At 44.1% G+C, this 10,663-nt stretch overlaps 1 protein-coding gene across 2 annotated transcripts in view; it reads left to right on the top strand.

Moving 5' to 3' along the window:
* ndp (norrin cystine knot growth factor NDP) overlaps window positions 1-9,184 on the top strand; it is a 33,701-nt gene extending 24,517 nt beyond the window's left edge. For both annotated transcript variants that reach the window (XM_061723267.1, XM_061723269.1), the window contains exon 3: window positions 7,033-9,184. In XM_061723267.1, coding sequence (XP_061579251.1) covers window positions 7,033-7,257 — 225 coding nt within the window. In that variant the 3' untranslated portion in view covers window positions 7,258-9,184. The remainder of the gene's footprint in view (window positions 1-7,032) is intronic.
* Window positions 9,185-10,663: the final 1,479 nt, after the last annotated feature.

Genomic DNA, 10,663 nt, shown 5'->3' on the forward strand with positions numbered 1-10,663 from the left:
AGACAACTTGTTTTTCCCCCATAATTAATTTAAGAACTATGAAGCAAAAAAATGAATAAATAAATCAAATAAAATGGTAAATACTAAGTACGTCCATGGTTCAACAGTTTCTAGGTCCGCCTTTAACAACAATAACCCGAGGTCGTCATTTCAAGTCTCACATGGTTGTGGGGGATTCTTTATGATGTGCTTCATTTCGTTTAGGTTTTTTGGGCTTTTTATTTATTTATTATTTTAACCTATAGCTTTCTTAACATCTTGCCAGAGTATTTCAGTAACTGTCGTTTAAGGTCGTGTAGATTTGCTGGTGTGCTTTTGAACACTTTTCAGCTGTATGATCCCACTGAAATGTAGCTTTAGCCTGTCAGACAGACGGTCAACATTTGCAACCAAAACATTCAAATATACATTTAAACATTTATCTTGCCGTACCCTTAGATGTAGCTTTATATTAAACTGTAATGAATGTGCTCAGTGACATTTGTAGTGTTGGTTTTGTTGGCACATCCACTCCTGGGAAGATTAGCAGTTGAATGCTTTAAGCTTGGGAAAAAAAAAAATCTTTCTCACTGTAAAATGTTTAACTGTAAATTGTAAAAAATGTTTTCTGATCCTTTCCAGATTGACGTGCAGAAACCCTTTTCTTCCCCCACAGACCATTACTCATGTCTTTCCCTCTTTCCCTCTGAATTCATAGAAGTTCAACAAGAGCTGATGGTTAGCAGCTTAATTCCCTGGAAACAATAAGGAAGTATTTAGTATTTCCCATATTTAAAAAAATATATAATTTTAATTGAATAAAAGATGAGTCGTAACAAACAAAATAAGTCAATATTTGAACTGAAATTGAAAATTTGCCTCATACGAAGACTACCATCAGATTCCTTTCATTGTGTTTTTACATAAAACAGGTGATTACCAACTTTTGCAAATCCGTCTACATTTATTTTTTATTTTTTGTTCATTAATGGCCTTTCTAATTTGAGAAAATCCCCTAATTTCGCACCTTATATTTTTGATATTTCTTCTCACGACACAGTTTCAGGAGTGGTTATTCTTCCTTTAAGTTCAAGGTTTGTTATTGTCACGTTTTTGTTTCAAAAGTCTCCAAACGTTCTCTGTTGTGGAGCCGTCAGGACTGCAGGAGGGCCAATCAGCTACACATACCCTCTTCTTCCGGGGCCACGACTTTGTGATGTGCACAGATTGTGGCTCTTTATTGTTGTGTTGGAAAATGCATGAAAAAGATGTGATCTTATATGTTCATTGTCCTTTTCTGCATTAATTACCATCAAAGATGCGTAAACAACCTCTTCCAAGGGTGCGGATACGACCCCATACGATCGCAGATCCTGGCTTTTGGACTCGTTGCAGGCAACCATCTGGATGGTCCTTTTTTCCAGAGCACAAGCCAGACGCTTCTTTCCGAAAAAAGAAAAATATGGATTTCTGCTGCCTGCAGGTTCATCCTGAATGCCCCAGAGCCCAGAGATGTCATCACTGCCTCTGGTCATGGTTAAAATAAGTTTTTTTCCAAAATAAATTTATTACAGTGCTAGACAAAGGTTTCCAAAAGTGATGGCTTGTTCATGGAAGTGTATCAGCTGCTGATGAATAACAGTTCTTGATGCGGGGCCGGATCGGATACCATCGGTCATCATTTTTACATCTTTGCTCCTTACGCACTGAAATTCCTCCAGATTCCCTTAAATTTTTAAATGCAATATACACTGGAGAAAAAGAGAGTAACCAATCTTCCTGTGAAGATCCCTTGTTTTTAAACAATTTGATAATTTTGTCACACTTTTTTTTTTTTAAGTAAGGATCTCCTGCCCAACTTTGCTCCTAAAAGGCTCAGCCTGTCATTGGTTGCTGCTTTGATCACCTGATAAGGATTTCTTTTATCATATTTGAATTTTTAGTATTTTGTAACAGGCTTGAAATGTAAATGTGAATCTATCCTAAGAGATTAGAATCATTTTCTGAAGAAAAAGGAAAAAAGAAATATCTAGGATTCACATTTTCTGGAAGGATGCAGAACTTGTTCTCCGTATCATGCAAACTTTCTCGGTTGAATTTGAAGCCAACTATCTAAAGTAATAGGACATGTGCACTTGATAGAGTCACTAATTTGTTGCAAATACCCAGTAAGCTGTTCCAAATAAGACCTCAGAGACAGGCAGAGGAAACCCCAGCCAAAAAAACTAGTATTAGTCTTGACTCCCGCCTCCACTTGGTCAATCCAGCATCTTTTCGTTCCTCTCTGTCATTATCTCCATCTCTCTGTCATTTGAATGAGTCACGCTCCATTTCTCAGGGGCCGAGTGCGTGTGTGGCGCTGGACGCTGGCCACGCTGCAGACATATTCTGCACCTCAGCCGGGACTCAGTTGTCAGCCTGCTCTCTCCTGCCTCTGCCAGGGGCCGCAGGAAGAGAGACGGGCCGAGGACAGACGGAGAAAAGTCCAGAGTGAATAACGATACGCTCGTTGAGATGTTCTCAGACTTCTTAAAGTCACGCACTTGACATAAAAATCCTTTAAAAAAAACTGCTAAAATGTGCCAAAAATGTGCCATGTGGATGCAATTGTGGAAAGGTGCTGTCGGTTATTTCTCTTTTCATTTATTGTGCATCAAAGAAATTGTTGCTCGAGCATGAGAAATATGATCTTTAGTTGTTTTTTTGTTTTGCTTTTTAATTCTGACACTGAGTGCATTGAGCAGGTGGGAAGATCAAAGATCAGCTAAAGCGAGGCCTGCGTGCAGCGCGTGAGCCGGGTTTCCTGTTCCAGTCTGGTGTTTCACACCTCATTCTGCACGAGTTCACACAAACCCCACCTGCACCTCGGCTCTCTCACCCTCCATGTGTTTTTAAAGAGTGTGTATCACGTTGAGGAGCTGAGGCGAACATATCCGCTGGCCAGGTATTGATTCTGAAAGTGTTTTTGAAGCATCTTCAACTCTTGTACCTCTGAGTCTGCGGGCCAACATTCATAAATTAAACCTAAATAAATAGAGTTTCACAGTGTTTGTGAAGCCCCTGGTTCAAATGGCTCTGTGGGAACCACTGGGTCTAAAACGTTAAAAAGAAATAGGAGGAGGCCTTAATTTTGAATACTTTTCCAAATTGGCAGCACACCCATAATTGTTAAGCTCAGACGCCAATGAATATCTTTATTGAGTGTTTGATCTCCTTGTTATTTTTCCGTATTGAAAATAATGCAAAGACCTGCAGGCAACATCTGCACCTTCTCATTTGCTGCCAGCTCTCTCCAGTTAGACGTGGCCTACTGTACATCAAGTGACGATTTGGAGCTCTTTAGGTTGAACCATGTGAATCGGAACCTTTAGACATTATTTAGCCTTTCTGAATATAAACCAGTGGATGAAATGTCAGCTCACTCTGCAGAGAAAGAGCTGTAAAACTTTAATAGATCAGCTTCATTGATGTTAAATTAAACAGCTTGCAAGTCTTAAAAATGTTACTTCTTGTTAATTATAGGAGACTGGAGGGTTCAAAACCATCTGGTTTTTAAGGCGGCTTCTCACTGACGCAGAAATCAACATATTAAAATCCAAAATGGTGTCTTAAAAGGGTGTCAAAACAAAAAAAGTGGGGGTATTGTTTGGTTTCTTTGAGGTCTTGAACATAAAGATTTATCCTGAGGTTGTTTATTCGGTGGAGTCACTTGATGCTTGATCATTGTCAGGGTCGTCCGTGGAAAATACGTTCAGAGGACGATGACTGATCTCATCCTGCAGCAGTGAAGCCAGCAGCATGCTGAACAAGCTGCGTGGGTTTTGTTGTTGGTATCGTTCAGATTCTGTGCACGTATATACCTCCGGGCAGGTGGGGGCGGATCATTTTGGCTTCCATGTTACACTCAAGGATGCCTCAAGCTTCGATTTGCCACCTGTGTGAATAAAAGTCATCTAAACTGAATATTTTCTGATCTTTCCTCTACCAAGGAACAGAAAATGTCTGAAAACAGGTGCCGCAGAGGGATTTCTGGTTCTGCAACCGGCTTACAGTATTTACACTCAGTCGTTCAGGCTTCTGCTCCTTCTGGACCGCTGCTTCGCTCGCAGGAATGTCGTCCTCAATCGCAAGCCAGTTTCAGTCCAGACTGCTTTTCATTTGTGGTTCTGTGATGAACGAGCTTCAGAACTATAACTCTGAATACTGAGGTGAACATGTTCCTGCAGTCAGTGACTGGCTGAGGTCTGGAGCCCACGGACATCACCAGATTCTGGTTTCCTCCTGGAGATGGTTCGACTCCGCTGCTTCCACCTTCAGCAGCTGCTTGTTTGTGGCTCTTTCTGCCTTCAATTGCGTCTTCAGTAGCTCAAAAGCTGCTCCTCTGGCTTTACGTCAGGTAACTGTCTTGGAAACTGAAAGAGTCCCCTCCGTGGTATGTATAGGGTCACAGCAGAACAGCAGTACAGCAGTACGCTGGAGGGATTTTTGGTTTTCTAAGCAAAGTTTATTGTGGTTTTCTTGTTTTTTTTAAGCAACAAGTGGTTTAGTAATAAACCCTCTGTATTTATATTTATGAAGAAGACTTTAGAGATACAAGCACCTTGGCCAGGGGGGTCTTGACTTCTGCTGATGCTGTGGACGGTTTTCTTCATTAATAAAAGAGTTCTGCGATCATCTACTTCACTTGTCCTCGGTGGTCTCCCAGGCCTAATGTTGGGCCCCTTCACTTGTCTCTTCATGTTGGTAGCTGCAGTCAAACAGTTCAGAAGTTAAGGAGGAATGGACCGTACTGAGAAGTTAAGGGGGATTGGACTGTACTGAGAAGTTAAGGAGGAATGGACCGTACTGAGAAGTTAAGGAGGAATGGACCGTACTGAGAAGTTAAGGAGGAATGGACCGTACTGAGAAGTTAAGGAGGAATGGACTGTACTGAGAAGTTAAGGAGGAATGGACCGTACTGAGAAGTTAAGGAGGAATGGACCGTACTGAGAAGTTAAGGAGAATTGAGTCTAAATAAGCAGGTGTGGGCCCCGAAGTCGCCTTGTAGTTGTTACAATAGACATCAACCTTGTTGCTTGTGCTTGGATTTCAAGCTTTAATGGATTTCAGATCCATTGTGTGGTCTTTATAGGCAAAATCATACATACCTCTGGAACTGGACCTTTACCAGATCCCATCAGAGCAGAAGCATCCTTCTTTACCTCCAAGAGTCTCAGAGTGCATATTCTCCTGATCCTCCTCACACACTGCTATATGGAAGTCATAGCTGACTTTCTCTCTTAAATAGTTAGTTAATCCTTTTTTCCAGTTTTTCCCATCCATCCATCTATCCATCCATCCATCCATCCATCCATCCATCCATCCATCCATCCATCCCTCCATCCATCCATCCATCCATCGATTCCTCCATCCATCCATTTTCTTTGGCTAGCCTGGACCAGTTTGTTGGGGCAGCAGCCTGAGCCGAAAAAAAACCCCAGACTCAGTTCAGTTTACTTGTCTGGTGCCAGATCACATCAGTCATCGTAAACCACTTTACCCAGAAAGAATTCAGTGTATAATCCAATTAAGTCCAAATCATATTGCAGTACAGTCCAATTCATAATTCACATCTTATGTTCAGTGCAAAAACCCATCTCAAAGTAAAAAAATTTAACTTTCAGGAAAGCCGTCAGTGCAGCCCCCGAACACAACGCCATTGTACTCTATTACCCTTTTTCCCCCCACTGTTTTAGATGTTTTTGCTAGTTTTAAGAATTTTAGTTCAAGAAAAAAAATCTTATCCCCAATACACTCATATTTTTGCTGAAATTAAGACCATTTTGACCAGATTTATGGAATACTATGCTTATTGTTTTTGCAGCGCAATGCCAAACATGAGAAACAGCCTGGCTAAGGAACATGACAGACTGCATTACTGTAGACCTTCACTTCTGTGATTCCCTGGATCTGATCAAGCATGAGGCGACAGTGGAGATCAGAGCCAGACTCAGGGAGGGTTCCCATCTGCCCTGGCTGGTTGGGCGTCTGAGATGACAGAAAACAGAGACAATAATAATGACACTTGCATAAAAGAAGATTATCCATTCCCACTCATTTTCCAGCATAACATCATATACAGAATAAAGAATGAGCCGCCATCAGTAGGGAGTTAGCTAGGGAGTTCTGGGACTACAACATAGACTTTGAGAAAGAAAAGAAGAAGACAACAAAAGTTGCTGAATGAATGCACAGTTTTTGCTATAATTATAAATACTGGACCTTTGTATTGTTTCAGTACTGCTGTTTGCTTGGACTCAGTTTTTCTGCACATTCATGAATGACAACCCACTTTATCTGTATTTATAAAGTAGCTGCTCCTGAATGAAAGGAGAAGCGACAAAGAGGGTGATGAGTAGCGGAGGCGAGTGTTAGATAGCCTGATCCCCAGCCAGGACGAAGACAAATGGTCTTAAAGTGGCGACAACACTCCTGACGCGTGTGTGTGTGTGTGTGTGTGTGTGTGTGTGTGTGTGTGTGTGTGTGTGTGTGTGTGTGTGTGTGTGTGTGTGTGTGTCACTGCCATGGCCCCAGACAGGCTTTACTCAGAGTGGGTACATGGGTGGCGGCACACAGCAGCTGACAGAAGGACGTGACACAGGAGGCTGTTTAGGGAGGCGACAGGAATGCGGTGACCCGCGGAGGAATGCCCGCCGGACAGTCACAACACTAATCAGGCTGGCGCTTCGTGTACATGTGTGCGCGTTGGAGCTTCTGTCTCAAACTTGAGAAAGTTGGTGCTCTGGTCTCCAGATTTTACAGAATGGCCGTGTTTGACCCTGAGCTTTAGCAGATGTAGGAATGTGTGGGTGCTCGAGTTGCTATCTTTCATTCTGCAGGTGCAAGGCCAAGGCTGGGAAGGATCCACCGTCCGGGCAGACCCCGAACACCGCTCCATTGTACTCCATGACCCTTTTTTTCCCCCCATCCCTGACAGAAGCTGGAGGTGATGAAAATCCTGCGTGATGGACTCGTGTGTAACTTCCTAACTTCTTCCTGCATGCTGTTTTGCAGATGGTGTTGCTGGCACGCTGTGAGGGCCACTGCAGCCACACCACCCGCTCCGACCCGCTCATCTCCTTCAGCTCCGTGCTCAAACAGCCGTTCAAGAGCTCCTGCTCGTGCTGCCGGCCGCACACCTCCAAGCTGAAGGCGGTGAGGCTGCGCTGCGCCGGCGGGACTCGCATCACCGCCACTTACAGATATATATTAGCCTGCAACTGTGAGGAGTGCAGCTGAAGAGGCAGCAGCTCCCCCCTCAGACCTTCAAGACTCTCAAGATCAGACTTTTTTTTCTTCAAGCGTCAAACCTCATTATAAAGTTGATTATTGGATCAGACAATTGCCTCGGAGATCCTTGTTTGCAGGAATCCAATCACCGCCATATGGTCGTCAAAATTGCCCTCGGGACCTGCGTTGAACATTCTACATTCTCCACGACAAGCATTCAATCAGCGCAAACCATGCAAACACATTTCTCCAGCTCACACGGCCAGACACCACAAACTGCTGCTCCCACGGGCCAGTTTGAGACGCTTCTCCCACAGAGACACGCTCATTACAGGCCTCTGTAATCTCCAACACACACGCTCGCGGACTGCAGCATGAGAGCTAATTATGTGTCGGAGCCTCCTCTCAGCTCCAAGAAGAAGCCACAACGCACTTGACAACAAAACAACATGCCTCATTAAAGAAAAAGGAAATGAAGTGGCGTGGTGAAGTATGAAGGTTCGACCGGCATCTGCGTGACGGTGTGGGCCGTCAATAGACTGTCGAGGATATCAGCGGCCATTAAACGTATAATCTCTGAACCTTTGTGATGTCGTAACTGCAGCTACTTTCATGCTGGAATGATAAATCTGCCGCTAACGCCTGTCGTGTATCGTTACTCGTGACATGTCCCGCGCTTGGACGCGGAGGATGCTCTCCCGTCGAAGCAAAGGGACTATGGTTACTCTACAAATGTCTGTAAAGCCTGTGTACATGTTTCTCACAGTTCGCTGTGATGGGTGCGAAACCTCACACTCATAAAGTTCATTCTCTCTGTGTGACTCATCGGCCTCCACAAGTTGTTGTCTGTTTATCTGAATCAAAACATGTCCTGGTTCAGATTGTGGTCTCTGTGTGACTGTAATTGTCTAACCACGAAAAGATTTAGCTGACACTTGAAATTCAGACAAATAAACTAATCATTTTATGGACGCACAGAAATAACCCCCCCATGAAAGCTTATTTTCTTTCATTTTCCTTTTGTTTTTGATTGTTTTTGGGTTGTTTTATAACACACACATTTATAGTAATTTATCATGTTTGGTGTGGTCCTCAGCCGACGACAGTTGAGAAAAAGCCCCTCAGTCCAAATCCTCAACACTTTGTAACAAAAGTCAAGACTCCATTGATCCATTTTCTAAATCCGCTTCATACGCCACCCTGGTGGCGGAGGGGTGGGTGGTATTTTTGACAAATGGTCTCTTACTGAGTAGTTTACTCTAACCTAAAGTATTTTTGGTGTCTAAACATAAACAAACAGTGACAATAAACCTCTAAAAAGACTGGTTTCACACAAGAGACTCAAACTTGAGTCTCCAAGAGTTTAGCGAGTGAAACTCCAAGTCTGCAGGAATCCTGCTTCCACCCCAGCGATGTCTATACGTGACTGGCTGACAGTCCCACTGTGAGCGATCCATTGGCAGACCCACGTCACCATTTTCATAACTATGTTTTCATTCGTTTTGAGTTGCATAAAAATAAGCACCGTTGTTTTCATGACTTGTAGAAGGAGATTGATGTAGGCACAGATACCAGTCGTCACCCTCATCGCCGCTTCACTACAGTGGCCCAAACCAAACACTGGCTCCGGGCCTGACTCTTCACGCTCACTGTGGCTCCGGAGCTACTAGACGTTGCTACGGCCGACGTACTGAACCTTGAACTTCTCTTCTAACCCTGCAGTCAGCGTGTCACTGCAACAACACCAAAGAGCAGCTCAGAAGCGCTGACAGCTTTGACAAAACGATGGTAACCATGAATGGAGTCATTTGTATTTCCACACAAAAACCACCAAATCGCATTTTAAAACGATACCAAAACCACTTCCAGGGGTGTAATGATTTACACCCCACGACATCCTGAGATGCTATTTACTGGTATGCATTTTTAAGGAACCCTTTGACGCCAGTGAGTCAGCTGATTTTCCTACATCGAGTCATTTTTCCTACATCGCTTCATCCTGAAGGCTGAATTATGGTCCTGCGTCACACCAACGCACACGCCGTCACCGTGACGCCGTCGTGAACCCTTCGGACTTCTCCGTCACTCCATTTTGCTGCGGTGCAGTACCCCCCGTGGCCGCTAATTCGCGATCTTTTCCTGGATGGTTTATCCGACTTTTTCCGGTCACATTGAATCAAAGAGATAAGGACAACTATTGTGCAAAAAACCAAAACAAAAAAAATCACACATAAACGAAGAAAAGAGCGCTGAAAGTTCACGACTGCTTCAAACCGGAAACCGGAAATGCGTTGCTACCAAGCGAACCAATCACAGTCCTCTCCGTCTGCATGTGATCTGCATCGCCTCGATGCGTAGTTACAATTTTCGGGAGGTGCACGTCAGTGACGGAGTAGTGTACGCATCGACGCGTACCACACGCCGTAGGCACGGCGTTGTTTTGACGCAGAACCATAACTCAAGCTTGAGGCTCACAAAAGCCAGTCCCAGCTGTCACAGACTCACACAGTCGTCGCTACGGTCTAAGAACCACCATCAACCTCAGATCCATGTTTGTGAACTGGGAGGAAACTGGAGAACCTGTATTTGTTGTTCCCAGGACCCCAGCTCAGACATATTTACTTAAAGAAGATGTATTAAGTTGTTTTGTTTGTTGTTTTTTTAAATAAAATTCCCCAAAGGATTCAAGAAATGTCTGTATATACTTAAGAGTCTGCATTTAACAATAGAATCAAGCGTGTGGCCTGCTCTTTTTACATGACTGACACAGGCTGGCGCGTCAAGCTGGCCCTGCCCACGACTCACCTCCGAGGGTACGCAGGTCTGACCTGACGTAAACAGAACTGGATGAGGATGTCTGTGAGCTCCTCGTCCTCAGAGCCGTGGGCACCATAAATCAGCTTATTACATATTACAGAACCGTAACCTGCAGCTGGCTGCTAAAATGACAGACTGCGGCTTTGCAGGAAATGAAACTCTGGTCATTAACAAACTGAAGAGCCTCGGAAAGAAGTTATTTGCGGTCAACGAACACAACAGCAGGAGTTGCAGAGAGAGACTGCTGGTCATATTTGTGCAACTCGACTTGGGGGAAGTAGCAGCACAAATCCTGTGGTTATTCAGCACGCCCCACCGGTCCATCTCCTGCTTCCAGCCAGCTCATCTGGTGTTGGTGAAGTCAGCGAGCCGGCCAGACAGAGAGCAGGCCGCCATGTCACATAGGACTACTTGTTAGCGCCACCCGACTCGTCTTTCCTCCCCTCAACTTGGCTTCAGGCATATACACTTAAACACACAATTCTGCTCTGATCTGGGTTTGGGATGTCACAGAATCCTATACATACACACTGAAAGATGGAGAATGAAAAGGGACTTTAGAACGGCTAGTTCACTTTCAGAAGATGCCAGATGGTTT

Source organism: Cololabis saira, chromosome 6 (genome assembly GCF_033807715.1).
Source record: "Cololabis saira isolate AMF1-May2022 chromosome 6, fColSai1.1, whole genome shotgun sequence".
Taxonomy (NCBI): domain Eukaryota; kingdom Metazoa; phylum Chordata; class Actinopteri; order Beloniformes; family Belonidae; genus Cololabis; species Cololabis saira.